Genomic DNA, 16,876 nt, shown 5'->3' with positions numbered 1-16,876 from the left:
GACAGTAACTCTCACTCTCTCTCTCTGGGACAGTAACTCTCTCTCTCTGGGACAGTAACTCTCACTCTCATTCTCTGGGACAGTAACTCTCTCTCTCTCTCTGGGACAGTAACTCTCTCTCTCTCTCTCTGGGACAGTAACTCTCTCTCTCTCTCTCTCTGGGACTGTAACTCTCTCTCTCTGGGACAGTAACTCTCTCTCTCTCTCTCTGGGACAGTAACTCTCTCTCTCTGGGACAGTAACTCTCTCTCTCTCTCTCTGGGACAGTAACTCTCTCTCTCTGGGACAGTAACTCTCTCTCTCTCTCTCTGGGACTGTAACTCTCTCTCTCTGGGACAGTAACTCTCTCTCTCTCTCTCTGGGACAGTAACTCTCTCTCTCTGGGACAGTAACTCTCTCTCTCTCTCTCTGGGACTGTAACTCTCTCTCTCTCTCTGGGACAGTAACTCTCTCTCTCTGGCACTGTAACTCTCGCTCTCTCTCTCTGGGACAGTAACTCTCTCTCTCTCTCTGGGACAGTAACTCTCGCTCTCTCTCTCTGGGACAGTAACTCTCTCTCTCTCTCTCTGGGACAGTAACTCTCTCTCTCTCTCTCTGGGACTGTAACTCTCTCTCTCTCTCTCTCTCTCTCTGGGACAGTAACTCTCTCTCTCTCTGGGACAGTAACTCTCTCTCTCTCTCTCTCTGGGACAGTAACTCTCTCTCTCTCTCTCTGGGACAGTAACTCTCTCTCTCTCTCTCTCTCTGGGACAGTAACTCTCTCTCTCTCTCTCTCTCTGGGACAGTAACTCTCTCTCTCTCTCTCTCTCTGGGACAGTAACTCTCTCTCTCTCTCTGGGACAGTAACTCTCTCTCTCTCTCTGGGACTGTAACTCTCTCTCTCTCTCTCTGGGACTGTAACACTCTCTCTCTCTCTCCCTGGGACTGTAACACACTCTCTCTCTCTCTCTCTGGGACTGTAACTCTCTCGCTCTCTCTCTCTGGCACTGTAACAGTTCAGTTCAGTTCAGTTCAGTTCAAATGCTTTATTGGCATGAAAGTTTACAGAGAACCATATTGCCAAAGCTTACATAGCAAAAAGGTACAGTTTTCCAACATTCTGTAGGTGTCAATCGATTTGACATTTGTTGGGTATATACAATATTACTTTTAAACAATATTAATTTTAAACAGTCTTTCTACTTCATTTGGTACGTTCAATATTAATTTTAAACAGTCTTACTTTTAAACAGTCCTCAGGTTGTGACATGTTGTTACATATTTAGCCCCAAGGTATGGTCTGTCTCCTTCTCCTAGGATTAATCTCAATTTTGACAGATCATCCAATTCCTTGAAATCTGGGGTTGTTTGGCTTAGCTTGTTGAATAATATGTTTCTTGATGTGTTGAATTTTTCGCATTTTAGGAGGAAATGCATTTCTGTTTCAACCTCGCCAGCCAGACATTGATCGCATATTCTATTCTCTCTAGGCTGCCAGGATTTCTTGTATCTGCCTTTTTCAATTTCCAGTTGGTGGTCGCTTAGTCTGTACCTGGTGAGGGTCTGTCTCTGTTTTGTGTCTCTGATGGTCGTGAGGTAGTCTGCCAGTTTATATTCTCTTTTTAGGGCCCGGTAACATTCTAATCTGCTTTGGCTTTCGGTTATTTTGTTCCAATGTTCCAGGTAGGTTTCTTTGCATTTTTTAATGATTTGGTTCACTCGGATTGGTGTTTGGACGGCTGTGTTGGTCTGGGGCTGGTCAGGGTCCGGCTGAGTACTTAGTTTCAGTAGCAGCTGACTCAGGGGACTCTTTTCTGGGTTTAGCTCTTGGGTCTGAAAGGCTTTGAAATGAAGGGTGTCTGGGGAGCTAGATTTGAGGTGATTTAGGAAGTTTAGTGCTCGTTTTTGGATGTTTATTATCAGTGGGTATCTGCCTAGTTCGGCTCTGCATGCATTTGTTGGCGTTTTTCTTTGGGTGCGAAGGATGCTTCGGCAGAATTCTGCATGTAGGGCTTCTATTGTGTGTTTTTCCCATTTAGTGTAGCTTTGGTGATTTAGCGGGCCCCATACTTCACTACCGTACAGTGCAATGGGCAGGATTATGCTGTCAAAAATTTTGAGCCAGATTTTGATTGGGATTTGGATGTTGTAGAATTTTCTTTTTATTGCATATAGGGCTCTTCGGGCTTTTTCTTTTAGTGCATTCACTGCTATGCTGAAGCTCCCTGATGCTGTAATAGTTAGACCAAGGTAGGTGTAGCTCATAGTGTGTCCTATAGTGGTATCACTGAGGGTAAACTGGTATTTGTTTTCCTGACATCTGGGTCTTTTCTGAAAAATCATGATGTTGGTTTTCTTTAGATTTACTGTTAGAGCCCAATTTTGGCAGTATTTGTCGAGTAGGTCTAGTTGTTGCTGTAATCCCTGTTCTGTGGGAGACAGCAGAACCAGTAACTCTCTCTCTCTCTGGGACAGTAACTCTCTCTCTCTCTCTCTCTCTGGGACAGTAACTCTCTCTCTCTCTCTGGGACAGTAACTCTCTCTCTCTCTCTCTCTCTGGCACTGTAACTCTCTCTCTCTCTCTCTGGGACAGTAACTCTCTCTCTCTCTCTCTGGGACAGTAACTCTCTCTCTCTCTCTCTGGGACTGTAACTCTCTCTCTCTGGGACAGTAACTCTCTCTCTCTCTCTCTCTGGGACTGGAACTCTCTCTCTCTCTCTGGGACAGTAACTCTCTCGCTCTCTCTCTCTCTGGGACTGTAACTCTCTCTCTCTCTCTGGGACAGTAACTCTCACTCACTCTCTCTCTGGGACTGGAACTCTCTCTCTCTCTCTGGGACAGTAACTCTCTCGCTCTCTCTCTCTGGCACTGTAACTCTCTCTCTCTCTCTCTGGGACAGTAACTCTCTCTCTCTCTCTCTCTGGGACAGTAACTCTCTCTATCTCTCTCTGGGACTGTAACTCTCTCTCTCTCTCTCTCTGGGACTGTAACTCTCTCTCTCTCTCTCTCTCTCTGGGACAGTAACTCTCTCTCTCTCTCTGGGACAGTAACTCTCTCTCTCTCTCTCTCTCTGGGACAGTAACTCTCTCTCTCTCTCTGAGACAGTAACTCTCTCTCTCTCTCTCTCTCTGGCACTGTAACTCTCTCTCTCTCTCTCTGGGACAGTAACTCTCTCTCTCTCTCTCTGGGACAGTAACTCTCTCTCTCTCTCTCTGGGACTGTAACTCTCTCTCTCTGGGACAGTAACTCTCTCTCTCTCTCTCTCTGGGACTGGAACTCTCTCTCTCTCTCTGGGACAGTAACTCTCTCGCTCTCTCTCTCTCTGGGACTGTAACTCTCTCTCTCTCTCTCTCTCTGGGACAGTAACTCTCACTCACTCTCTCTGGGACAGTAACTCTCTCGCTCTCTCTCTCTGGCACTGTAACTCTCTCTCTCTCTCTCTGGGACAGTAACTCTCTCTCTCTCTCTCTCTGGGACTGTAACTCTCTCTCTCTCTCTCTGGCACTGTAACTCTCTCTCTCTCTCTCTGGGACAGTAACTCTCTCTCTCTCTCTGGGACTGTAACTCTCCCTCTCTCTCTCTCTCTCTGGGACAGTAACTCTCTCTCTCTCTCTCTGGGACAGTAACTCTCTCTCTCTCTCGCTCTGGGACTGTAACTCTCGCTCTCGCTCTCTGGGACAGTAACTCTCTCGCTCTCTCTCTCTCTGGGACTGTAACTCTCGCTCTCGCTCTCTCTCTCTGGGACTGTAACTCTCTCTCTCTCTCTCTCTCTCTGGGACTGTAACTCTCTCTCTCTCTCTCTCTCTGGCACTGTAACTCTCTCTCTCTGGGACAGTAACTCTCTCGCTCTGGGACTGTAACTCTCGCTCTCTCTCTCTGGGACAGTAACTCTCTCGCTCTCTCTCTCTCTGGGACTGTAAATCTCGCGCTCTCTCGCTCTCTGGGACAGTAACTCTCTCTCTCGCTCTCTGGGACAGTAACTCTCTCTCTCTCTCTCTGGGACCGTAACTCTCTCTCTCTCTCTCTCTCTGGCACTGTAACTCTCTCTCTCGCTCTCTGGGACTGTAACTCTCGCTCTCTCTCTCTGGGACAGTAACTCTCTCGCTCTCTCTCTCTCTGGGACTGTAACTCTCGCGCTCTCTCGCTCTCTGGGACAGTAACTCTCTCTCTCGCTCTCTGGGACAGTAACTCTCTCGCTCTCTCTCTCTCTGGGACAGTAGCTCTCTCGCTCTCTCTCTCTCTGGGACAGTAACTCTCTCTCTCTCTCTCTCTGGGACTGTAACTCTCTCTCTCTCTCTCTGGCACTGTAACTCTCTCGCTCTCTCGCTCTGGGACTGTAACTCTCGCTCTCGCTCTCTGGGACAGTAACTCTCTCGCTCTCTCTCTCTCTCTCTGGGACAGTAACTCTCTCGCTCTCTCTCTCTCTGGGACAGTAGCTCTCTCGCTCTCTCTCTCTCTGGGACAGTAACTCTCTCTCTCTCTCTCTCTGGGACTGTAACTCTCTCTCTCTCTCTCTGGCACTGTAACTCTCTCGCTCTCTCGCTCTGGGACTGTAACTCTCGCTCTCGCTCTCTGGGACAGTAACTCTCTCGCTCTCTCTCTCTCTCTCTGGGACAGTAACTCTCTCGCTCTCTCTCTCTGGGACTGTAACTCTCTCTCTCTCTCTCTGGGACAGTAACTCTCTCGCTCTCTCTCTCTCTGGGACAGTAACTCTCTCGCTCTCTCTCTCTCTCTCTCTGGGACAGTAGCTCTCTCGCTCTCTCTCTCTGGGACAGTAACTCTCTCTCTCTCTCTCTGGGACTGTAACTCTCTCTCTCTCTCTCTCTGGGACTGTAACTCTCTCGCTCTCTCGCTCTGGGACTGTAACTCTCGCTCTCGCTCTCTGGGACAGTAACTCTCTCTCTCTCTCTCTCTGGGACTGTAACTCTCTCTCTCTCTCTCTCTGGGACAGTAACTCTCTCTCTCTCTCTCTCTCTCTCTCTCTCTGGGACAGTAACTCTCTCGCTCTCTCTCTCTCTCTCTGGGACTGTAACTCTCGCTCTCTCTCTCTGGGACAGTAACTCTCTCGCTCTCTCTCTCTGGGACAGTAACTCTCTCTCTCTCTCTCTCTCTGGGACAGTAACTCTCTCGCTCTCTCTCTCTCTCTCTGGGACTGTAACTCTCTCTCTCTCTCTCTGGGACAGTAACTCTCTCGCTCTCTCTCTCTGGGACAGTAACTCTCTCTCTCTCGCTCTCTGGGACTGTAACTCTCTCTCTCTCTCTCTGGGACTGTAACTCTCTCTCTCTGGGACTGTAACTCTCTCTCTCTCTCTCTCTGGGACAGTAACTCTCTCTCTCTCTCTCTCTCTGGGACTGTAACTCTCTCTCTCTCTCTCTGGGACTGTAACTCTCTCTCAATTCAATTCAATTCAATTCAAATGCTTTATTGGCATGAAAGTTTACAGGGAACCATATTGCCAAAGCTTACATAACAAAAAGTACAGTTTTCCAACATTCTGTAGGTGTCAAACAATTTTGACCTTCGTTGGGTACATACAATATTACTTTAAACAATATTAATTTAAACAGTCTTTGTACATCAGTGGGTACATTCAGTATTAATTTTAAACAGTCCTCAGGTTGTGACATGTTGTTACATATTTGGCACCAAGGTATGGTCTGTCTCCTCCCAGGACTAATCTTAATTTTGACAGGTCATCCAATTCCTTGAAATCTGGGGTTGTTTGGCTGAGCTTGTCAAATAATATGTTTCTTGATGTGTTGAATTTTTCGCATTTTAGGAGGAAATGGATCTCTGTCTCAACCTCGCCGGCCAGACATTGATCACATATTCTATTCTCTCTAGGCTGCCAGGATTTCTTGTATCTTCCTTTTTCAATTGTCAGTTGGTGGTCGCTTAGTCTGTACCTGGTGAGGGTCTGTCTCTGTTTTGTGTCTCTGATGGTCGAGAGATAGTCTGCCAGTTTATATTCTCTTTTTAGGGCCCGGTAGCATTCTAATCTGCTTTGGCTTTTGGTTATTTTGTTCCAATGTTCCAGGTAGGTTTCTTTGCTTTGTTTAATGATTTGGTTCACTCGGATTGGTGTTTGGATGGCAGTGTTGGTCTGGGACTGGTCAGGGTCCGGCTGAGTAGGAGTACTTAGTTTCAGTAGCAGCTGACTCAGGGGACTCTTTTCTGGGTTTGGCTCTTGGGTCTGGAAGGCTTTAAAATGAAGGGTGTCTGGGGAGCTAGATTTGAGGTGATTTAGGAAGTTTAGTGCTCGTTTTTGGATGTTTATTATCAGTGGGTATCTGCCTAGTTCGGCTCTGCATGCATTTGTTGGTGTTTTCCTTTGGGTGCGAAGGATGCTTCGGCAAAATTCTGCATGTAGGGCTTCTATTGTGTGTTTTTCCCATTTAGTGTAGCTATGGTGATTGAGCGGGCCCCATACTTCACTACCGTACAGCGCAATCGGCAGGATTACGCTGTCAAATATTTTTAGCCAGATTTTGATTGGGATTTGGATGTTGTAGAATTTTCTTTTTATTGCATATAGGGCTCTTCGGGCTTTTTCTTTTAGTGCATTCACTGCTATGCTGAAGCTCCCTGATGCGGTAATGGTTAGACCAAGGTAAGTGTAGCTCATAGTGTGTCCTATGATGGTATCACTGAGAGTAAACTGGTATTTGTTTTCCTGACACCTGGGCCTTTTCCTTTTTGAAAAATCATGATGTTGGTTTTCTTTAGATTTACTGTTAGGGCCCAATTTTGGCTCTCTGGGACTGTAACTCTCTCTCTCTCTGGGACAGTAACTCTCTCTCTCTCTGGGACAGTAACTCTCTCTCTCTCTCTCTGGGACAGTAACTCTCTCTCTCTCTCTCTCTGGGACTGTAACTCTCTCTCTCTCTCTCTCTCTCTGCGACAGTAACTCTCTCTCTCCCTGGGACAGTAACTCTCTCTCTCTCTCTCTGGGACAGTAACTCTCTCTCTCTCTCTCTCTGGGACTGTAACTCTCTCTCTCTCTGGGACAGTAACTCTCTCTCTCTGGGACTGTAACTCTCACTCTATCTCTCTGGGACAGTAACTCTCTCTCTCTCTGGGACAGTAACTCTCTCTCTCTCTGGGACAGTAACTCTCTCTCTCTGGGACAGTACCTCTCTCTCTCTCTCTCTGGGACAGTAACTCTCTCTCTCTCTCTCTGGGACAGTAACTCTCTCTCTCTCTCTCTGGGACTGTAACTCTCTCTCTCTCTCTCTCTGGGGCAGTAACTCTCTCTCTCTCTCTCTGGGACAGTAACTCTCACTCTCTCTCTCTGGGACTGTAACTCTCGCTCTCTCTCTCTGGGACAGTAACTCTCTCTCTCTCTCTCTCTCTGGGACTGTAACTCTCGCTCTCTCTCTCTCTGGGACAGTAACTCTCGCTCTCTGGGACAGTAGCTCTCTCTCTCTCTCTCTGGGACAGTAACTCTCACTCTCTCTCTCTGGGACAGTAACTCTCTCTCTCTCTGGGACAGTAACTCTCTCGCTCTCTCTCTCTGGGACAGTAACTCTCACTCTCTCTCTCTGGGACAGTAACTCTCTCTCTCTCTCTCTCTCTCTGGGACAGTAACTCTCTCTCTCTCTCTCTCTGGGACAGTAACTCTCTCTCTCTCTCTCTGGGACTGTAACTCTCGCTCTCTCTCTCTGGGACAGTAACTCTCTCTCTCTCTCTCTGGGACTGTAACTCTCGCTCTCTCTCTCTGGGACAGTAACTCTCTCTCTCTCTCTCTGGGACAGTAACTCTCTCTCTCTCTCTCTCTCTGGGACTGTAACTCTCTCTCTCTCTCTCTGGGACAGTAACTCTCTCTCTCTCTCTCTGGGACAGTAACTCTCTCTCTCTCTCTGGGACAGTAACTCTCTCTCTCTCTCTCTCTGGGACAGTAACTCTCTCTCTCTCTCTCTCTGGGACAGTAACTCTCACTCTCTCTCTCTGGGACAGTAACTCTCACTCTCTCTCTCTGGGACAGTAACTCTCTCTCTCTCTCTGGGACAGTAACTCTCTCTCTCTCTCTGGGACAGTAACTCTCTCTCTCTCTCTCTCTGGGACAGTAACTCTCTCTCTCTCTGGGACGGTAACTCTCTCTCTCTCTCTCTCTGGGACAGTAACTCTCTCTCTCTCTCTCTCTGGGACAGTAACTCTCTCTCTCTCTCTCTCTGGCACTGTAACTCTCATTCTCTGGGACAGTAACTCTCTCTCTCTCTCTCTCTCTGGGACAGTAACTCTCTCTCTCTCTCTCTGGGACTGTAACTCTCGCTCTCTCTCTCTGGGACAGTAACTCTCTCTCTCTCTCTCTCTCTGGGACTGTAACTCTCACTCTCTCTGGGGAGTAATCTCACTCTGATGCCAGTACTCACCATGTGAGTGCTGTAGATGGATGGTTTGCTGTGTGTGTGCGTGGACACCCCGCTGTTGCTGGCTGGATTGATTCGTTTTTCTTTCTGTCTCCTGTTGCAGAACCAGACTCGAATCACCTCCTTCTCCATGGTCAGCTGGTCTGCAATCAGCTGAATCTCCTCTGAGGTCGGCTTCTGATTCTGTTGGGACACAGACAGCCCCGTCACACTCTCCCGTCACACCCTACCGTCAGACGGTCCCCGTCACACTATCCTGTCACACCCTGCTGTCAGACAGTCCCCGTCACACTCTCCCATCACACCCTGCTGTCAGACAGTCCCCGTCACACTCTCCCGTCACACCCTGCTGTCAGACGGTCCCTGTCACACTCTCCTGTCACACCCTGCTGTCAGACAGCCCCGTCACACTCTTCCGTCACACCCTGCTGTCAGACGGTCCCTGTCACACTCTCCTGTCACACCCTGCTGTCAGACAGCCCCGTCACACTCTCCTGTCACACCCTGCTGTCAGACAGCCCCGTCACACTCTCCTGTCACACCCTGCCGTCAGACGGTCCCTGTCACACAGTCCCCTCACAAAGACCCGTCACACAGCCCCGTCACACTCTCCTGTCACACCCTGCCGTCAGACAGCCCCGTCACACTCTCCTGTCACACCCTGCCGTCAGACGGTCCCCGTCACACTCTCCTGTCACACCCTACCGTCAGACGGTCCCCGTCACACTCTCCTGTCACACCCTACCGTCAGACGGTCCCCGTCACACTCTCCTGTCACACCCTACCGTCAGACGGTCCCCGTCACACTCTCCTGTCACACCCTGCCATCAGACAGTCCCCGTCACACTCTCCTGTCACACCCTACCGTCAGACGGTCCCCGTCACACTCTCCTGTCACACCCTGCCATCAGACGGTCCCCGTCACACTCTCCTGTCACACCCTGCCGTCAGACGGACCCCGTCACACTCTCCTGTCACACCCTGCCGTCAGACGGTCCCCGTCACACTCTCCTGTCACACCCTGCCGTCAGACGGTCCCTGTCACACAGTCCCCTCACAAGGGCCCCTCACACAGACCCGTCACACCCTCCCGTCAGACAGTCCCCGTCACACAGTCCCCTCACAAAGACCCGTCACACAGCCCCGTCACAGACTCCTTCACACCCTACCGTCAGACGGTCCTCGTCACACAGTCCCGTCACACAGCCCCGTCACACACTCCTTCACACCCTACCGTCAGACGGTCCTCGTCACACAGTCCCCTCACAAAGACCCGTCACACTCTCCTGTCACACCCTACCGTCAGACGGTCCTCGTGACACAGTCCCCTCACAAAGACCTGTCACACACTCCTGTCATATCCTGCCGTCAGACGGTCCCCGTCACACTCTCCCGTCACACCCTGCTGTCAGACAGCCCCGTCACACTCTCCTGTCACACCTACCATCAGACAGCCCCGTCACACTCTCCTGTCACACCCTACCGTCAGACAGCCCCGTCACACTCTCCGTCACACGTCAGATGGTCCCCGTCACACTCTCCTGTCACACCCTACCGTCAGACGGTTCCCATCACACTTTCCTGTCACACCCTACCGTCAGACGGTCCCCGTCACACTCTCCTGTCATACCCTATCGTCAGACAAACCCATCACACAGTCCCCTCACAAAGACCCGTCACACAGACCCGTCACACCCTGCCATCACACCGTGTCTCATCACACCGTCTTGTCACAGTATTCTCGTCGCATGGATTCCGTCACACCGTGCCTGTCACAGGCCCTTGTTTCGGGCAGTGACTGGGGCCTGGGCACTGGTTTTGGGCCTTGACTGGGACCTGGGCCCTGGTTCGGGCAGTGACTGGGGCCTGGGCCCTGGTTTCGGACAGTGACTGGAGACTGGGCCCTGGTTTCGGACATTGACTGGTGCCTAGGCCTTGGTTCTAGGCAGTGACTGGGGCCTGGGCCCTGGTTTCAGGCAGTGACTGGTGCCTGGGCCCTGGTTTTAGGCAGTGACTGGTGCTTGGGCCCTGGTTTGAGGCAGTGACTGGGGCCTGGGCCCTGGTTTCTAGGCAGTGACTGGGGCCTAGGCCCTGGTTCTAGGCAGTGACTGGGGCCTAGGCCCTGGTTCTAGGCAGTGACTGGGGCCTGGGCCCTGGTTTCAGGCAGTGACTGGTGCCTGGGCCCTGGTTTCGGGCAGCGACTGGTGCCTGGGCCCTGGTTTTGGGCAGTGACTGGTGCCTGGGCCCTGGTTCTAGGCAGTGACTGGGGCCTGGGTTTCACCCACACACCGTTACCCGCCTAGTATTTGGATTATTTACCGCGAGGAAGCTCTTCTCTAAGGCCACTCGGACATTGGTCTCGATGCTTGTTCGCTTTTTCCTCCGTCGCCCTCCCATTCCCTCTATGCCAATCGGAGGACTGCTCATGGAATTCGGGCTGGGCAGTGTGGAGTCCGCGGACATGTTTTCTAAAGAAAGAAGGGAGAAATATAAGGGAGGTGCACACAATCCACAACTCCCCCTCCCCCCTAATCCATCTCCCCCAACTCCCTCACCCCTTCACCCCTCACTCAACATCCCTCACCCAAATCCCCCTCAACTGAATCTCCCTCACCCCTCATCCAACTCCCCCTCACCGCCTCCTTTTTCACCAGAACCTGACATGTGACGAACTCCAGGAGGATTAAAGAACAATCCTCCTTGGATATGGGGGTGGTGCCAGAGGACTGGAGGACTGAAAATGTTAACACCCCTGTTCAAAAAAAGGGAGAGGGATAAACCTGGTAACTACAGGCCAGTCAGCCTAACATCAGTGGTGGGAAAACTGGAGTCCATTGTCAAGGACAAAATTAATTCTCACTTGGAGAAGCATGGGTTAATAAGGGACACTCAGCACGGATTTGTCAAAGGCAAATCGTGTCTGACTAACCTGACAGAGTTCTTTGATGAAATAACTGAGAGGGTTGATGAAGGTAGTGCAGTAGATGTTGTATATATGGACTTTGAAAAGGCATTTGATAAAGTACCTCATAAAAGATTTATTCGGAAAATAGAAGCGGATGGGATTAAAGGGACGGTGGTAACTTCATAGAAACATAGAAGATAGAAGCAGGAGTAGGCCATTCGGCCCCTCGAGCCTGTTCCGCCATTTAATGAGATCATGGCTGATCATCCAAATTCAGTACCCTGTCCCTGCTTTCTCCCCATATCCCTTGATCCCTTTGGCCTTAAGAAATATATCTAACTCCTTGAATATATTTAATGAATTGGCCTCAACTGCCTTCTGTGGTAGAGAATTCCACAGGTTCACCACTCTCTGGGTGAAGAAATTCCTCCTCATCTCTGTCCTAAATGGCTTACCCCTTATCCTTAGACTGTGACCCCTGGTTCTGGACTCCCCCGCCATCGGGAACATCCTACCTGCATCGAGTCTGTCTAGTCCTGTTAGAATTTTATAAGTTTCAATGAGATTCCCTCTCATTCTTCTAAACTCCAGCGAGTACAAGCCCAATCGACCCAATCTCTCCTCATACGTCATTCCTGCCATCCCAGGTATCAGTCTGGTGAATCTTCGCTGCACTCCCTCCATGGCAAGAGCATCCTTCCTCAGATAAGGCGACCAAAACTGCACACAATACTCAAGGTGTGGTCTCACCAAGGCCCTGTACAACTGCAGCAAGACATCCTTGCTCCTGTACTCGAATCCCCTCGCTATGAAGGCCAACATCTCCTTAGAGCAGAGAAGGCTCAGAGGAGATTTGATCGAGGTGTTTGAAATCATGAAGGGTTTAGATAGAGTAACTAAAGAGAAACTATTCTTAATGGCTGAAGGGTCGATAACCAGAGGGCAGAGATTGGCAAAAGAACCAAAGGCGACATGAGTAAACCTTTTTTATGCAACGAATGGTTAGGATTTGGAATGCACTGCCTGATTCAATACAGGTACAGATTCAATAGCAGCCTTCAAAAGGGAATTGGATAAATACTTGGAACGAGAAAGAACTGCAGGTATATGGGGAAAGAGCGGGGGAGTGGGACTAACTGGATTGCTCTTCGAAAGAGCCGGTGCAGACTCAATGGCTGAATGGCCTCCTTCTGTGCGGTACTATTATATTCTATAAGAAATTTGAGGTGATCATGATAAAAGAGGATGTTGAAAGGTCAGAGTTGAAGAATCAGAGGTCACGTACCTGCATCATTCAGCCATTTCTCCAGTAAGGGTTTCAGTTTGCACATGTTCTTAAAGCTGAGGTTCAGGGCCTCAAAACGGGAGATTGTCGTCTGGCTGAAGTCATTGCCGTAGAGCTTCCCCATCGCTAGCCCAACATCGCCCTGCAGACACAGCACAGACTGAGTGACAGGCTCGGTTACAGCACAGACTGAGTGACAGGCTCGGTCACAGCACAGACTGAGAGACAGGCTGGGTCACAGCACAGACTGAGTGACAGGCTCGGTCACAGCACAGACTGAGTGACAGGCTGGGTTACAGCACAGACTGAGTGACAGGCTGGGTTACAGCACAGACTGAGTGACAGGCTGGGTTACAGCACACCCTGAGAGACAGGCTGGGTCACAGCACAGACTGAGTGACAGGCTGGGTCACAGCACACCCTGAGTGACAGGCTGGGTTACAGCACAGACTGAGTGACAGGCTGGGTTACAGCACACCCTGAGTGACAGGCTGGGTCACAGCACACCCTGAGTGACAGGCTGGGTTACAGCACACCCTGAGTGACAGGCTGGGTCACAGCACAGACTGAGTGACAGGCTGGGTCACAGCACAGACTGAGTGACAGGCTCGGTCACAGCACAGACTGAGTGACAGGCTGGGTTACAGCACAGACTGAGTGACAGGCTCGGTCACAGCACAGACTGAGAGACAGGCTGGGTCACAGCACAGACTGAGTGACAGGCTCGGTCACAGCACAGACTGAGTGACAGGCTGGGTTACAGCACAGACTGAGTGACAGGCTCGGTCACAGCACAGACTGAGAGACAGGCTGGGTCACAGCACAGACTGAGTGACAGGCTCGGTCACAGCACAGACTGAGTGACAGGCTGGGTTACAGCACAGACTGAGTGACAGGCTGGGTTACAGCACAGACTGAGTGACAGGCTGGGTTACAGCACACCCTGAGAGACAGGCTGGGTCACAGCACAGACTGAGTGACAGGCTGGGTCACAGCACACCCTGAGTGACAGGCTGGGTTACAGCACAGACTGAGTGACAGGCTGGGTTACAGCACACCCTGAGTGACAGGCTGGGTCACAGCACACCCTGAGTGACAGGCTGGGTTACAGCACACCCTGAGTGACAGGCTGGGTCACAGCACAGACTGAGTGACAGGCTGGGTCACAGCACAGACTGAGTGACAGGCTGGGTTACAGCACAGACTGAGTGACAGGCTGGGTCACAGCACAGACTGAGTGACAGGCTCGGTCACAGCACAGACTGAGTGACAGGCTGGGTTACAGCACACCCTGAGTGACAGGCTCGGTTACAGCACAGACTGAGTGACAGGCTGGGTTACAGCACAGACTGAGTGACAGGCTGGGTTACAGCACAGACTGAGTGACAGGCTCGGTCACAGCACAGACTGAGTGACAGGCTGGGTTACAGCACACCCTGAGTGACAGGCTGGGTTACAGCACAGACTGAGTGACAGGCTGGGTTACAGCACAGACTGAGTGACAGGCTGGGTTACAGCACACCCTGAGTGACAGGCTGGGTTACAGCACAGACTGAGTGACAGGCTGGGTTACAGCACAGACTGAGTGACAGGCTGGGTTACAGCACAGACTGAGTGACAGGCTGGGTTACAGCACAGACTGAGTGACAGGCTGGGTCACAGCACAGACTGAGTGACAGGCTGGGTTACAGCACAGACTGAGTGACAGGCTGGGTTACAGCACAGACTGAGTGACAGGCTGGGTCACAGCACAGACTGAGTGACAGGCTCGGTCACAGCACAGACTGAGTGACAGGCTGGGTTACAGCACACCCTGAGTGACAGGCTGGGTTACAGCACAGACTGAGTGACAGGCTGGGTTACAGCACAGACTGAGTGTCAGGCTGGGTTACAGCACACCCTGAGTGACAGGCTGGGTTACAGCACAGACTGAGTGACAGGCTGGGTTACAGCACACCCTGAGTGACAGGCTGGGTTACAGCACAGACTGAGTGACAGGCTGGGTCACAGCACAGACTGAGTGACAGGCTGGGTTACAGCACACCCTGAGTGACAGGCTGGGTTACAGCACACCCTGAGTGACAGGCTGGGTTACAGCACAGACTGAGTGACAGGCTGGGTTACAGCACACCCTGAGTGACAGGCTGGGTTACAGCACAGACTGAGTGACAGGCTGGGTTACAGCACAGACTGAGTGACAGGCTGGGTTACAGCACAGACTGAGTGACAGGCTGGGTTACAGCACAGACTGAGTGACAGGCTGGGTGACAGCACACCCTGAGTGACAGGCTGGGTTACAGCACACCCTGAGTGACAGGCTGGGTTACAGCACAGACTGAGTGACAGGCTGGGTTACAGCACAGACTGAGTGACAGGCTGGGTTACAGCACAGACTGAGTGACAGGCTGGGTTACAGCACAGACTGAGTGACAGGCTGGGTTACAGCACAGACTGAGTGACAGGCTGGGTTACAGCACAGACTGAGTGACAGGCTGGGTCACAGCACAGACTGAGTGACAGGCTCGGTCACAGCACAGACTGAGTGACAGGCTGGGTTACAGCACAGACTGAGTGACAGGCTGGGTCACAGCACAGACTGAGTGACAGGCTGGGTGACAGCACACCCTGAGTGACAGGCTGGGTGACAGCACACCCTGAGTGACAGGCTGGGTTACAGCACACCCTGAGTGACAGGCTGGGTAACAGCACAGACTGAGTGACAGGCTGGGTTACAGCACACCCTGAGTGACAGGCTGGGTTACAGCACACCCTGAGTGACAGGCTGGGTTACAGCACAGACTGAGTGACAGGCTGGGTTACAGCACAGACTGAGTGACAGGCTGGGTCACAGCACAGACTGAGTGACAGGCTGGGTTACAGCACAGACTGAGTGACAGGCTGGGTTACAGCACACCCTGAGTGACAGGCTGGGTTACAGCACACCCTGAGTGACAGGCTGGGTCACAGCACAGACTGAGTGACAGGCTGGGTTACAGCACAGACTGAGTGACAGGCTGGGTAACAGCACAGACTGAGTGACAGGCTGGGTTACAGCACAGACTGAGTGACAGGCTCGGTCACAGCACACCCTGAGTGACAGGCTGGGTTACAGCACAGACTGAGTGACAGGCTGGGTCACAGCACAGACTGAGTGACAGGCTGGGTTACAGCACACCCTGAGTGACAGGCTGGGTTACAGCACAGACTGAGTGACAGGCAGGGTTACAGCACAGACTGAGTGACAGGCTGGGTTACAGCACAGACTGAGTGACAGGCTGGGTTACAGCACAGACTGAGTGACAGGCAGGGTTACAGCACAGACTGAGTGACAGGCTGGGTTACAGCACAGACTGAGTGACAGGCTGGGTTACAGCACAGACTGAGTGACAGGCTGGGTTACAGCACAGACTGAGTGACAGGCTGGGTCACAGCACAGACTGAGTGACAGGCTGGGTTACACCACAGACTGAGTGACAGGCTCGGTCACAGCACAGACTGAGTGACAGGCTGGGTTACAGCACAGACTGAGTGACAGGCTGGGTTACAGCACAGACTGAGTGACAGGCTGGGTTACAGCACAGACTGAGTGACAGGCTGGGTTACAGCACAGACTGAGTGACAGGCTGGGTTACAGCACACCCTGAGTGACAGGCTGGGTTACAGCACAGACTGAGTGACAGGCTGGGTTACAGCACAGACTGAGTGACAGGCTGGGTTACAGCACAGACTGAGTGACAGGCTGGGTTACAGCACAGACTGAGTGACAGGCTGGGTTACAGCACAGACTGAGTGACAGGCTGGGTTACAGCACAGACTGAGTGACAGGCTGGGTTACAGCACAGACTGAGTGACAGGCTGGGTTACAGCACAGACTGAGTGACAGGCTGGGTTACAGCACAGACTGAGTGACAGGCTGGGTTACAGCACAGACTGAGTGACAGGCTGGGTTACAGCACACCCTGAGTGACAGGCTGGGTCACAGCACACCCTGAGTGACAGGCTGGGTCACAGCACAGACTGAGTGACAGGCTGGGTTACAGCACAGACTGAGTGACAGGCTGGGTTACAGCACAGACTGAGTGACAGGCTGGGGTACAGCACAGACTGAGTGACAGGCTGGGTTACAGCACAGACTGAGTGACAGGCTGGGTTACAGCACAGACTGAGTGACAGGCTGGGTTACAGCACAGACTGAGTGACAGGCTGGGTTACAGCACAGACTGAGTGACAGGCTGGGTTGCAGCACAGACTGAGTGACAGGCTGGGTTACAGCACAGACTGAGTGACAGGCTGGGTTACAGCACACCCTGAGTGACAGGCTCGGTCACAGCACAGAC

The 16,876-nt window shown here is 51.7% G+C and overlaps 1 protein-coding gene across 1 annotated transcript in view; it reads right to left on the bottom strand.

Annotated features, from left to right (window-relative positions):
- LOC147109865 (POU domain, class 2, transcription factor 2-like) overlaps window positions 1–16,876 on the bottom strand; it is a gene marked incomplete at its 5' end in the record, with an annotated part of 462,998 nt that overhangs the window by 414,905 nt on the left and 31,217 nt on the right. Inside the window, 3 exons of the mRNA XM_086002405.1 lie at window positions 8,353–8,532; window positions 10,669–10,817; window positions 12,540–12,681. Of these exons, the coding sequence (XP_085858531.1) occupies window positions 8,353–8,532; window positions 10,669–10,817; window positions 12,540–12,681 (471 nt within the window). The remainder of the gene's footprint in view (window positions 1–8,352; window positions 8,533–10,668; window positions 10,818–12,539; window positions 12,682–16,876) is intronic.

This window comes from Somniosus microcephalus, chromosome 12 (genome assembly GCF_052327205.1).
Source record: "Somniosus microcephalus isolate GS21.2 chromosome 12, FLI_Smic_1.0, whole genome shotgun sequence".
Taxonomy (NCBI): domain Eukaryota; kingdom Metazoa; phylum Chordata; class Chondrichthyes; order Squaliformes; family Somniosidae; genus Somniosus; species Somniosus microcephalus.
This window is presented reverse-complemented; position numbering and strand designations above follow the sequence as displayed.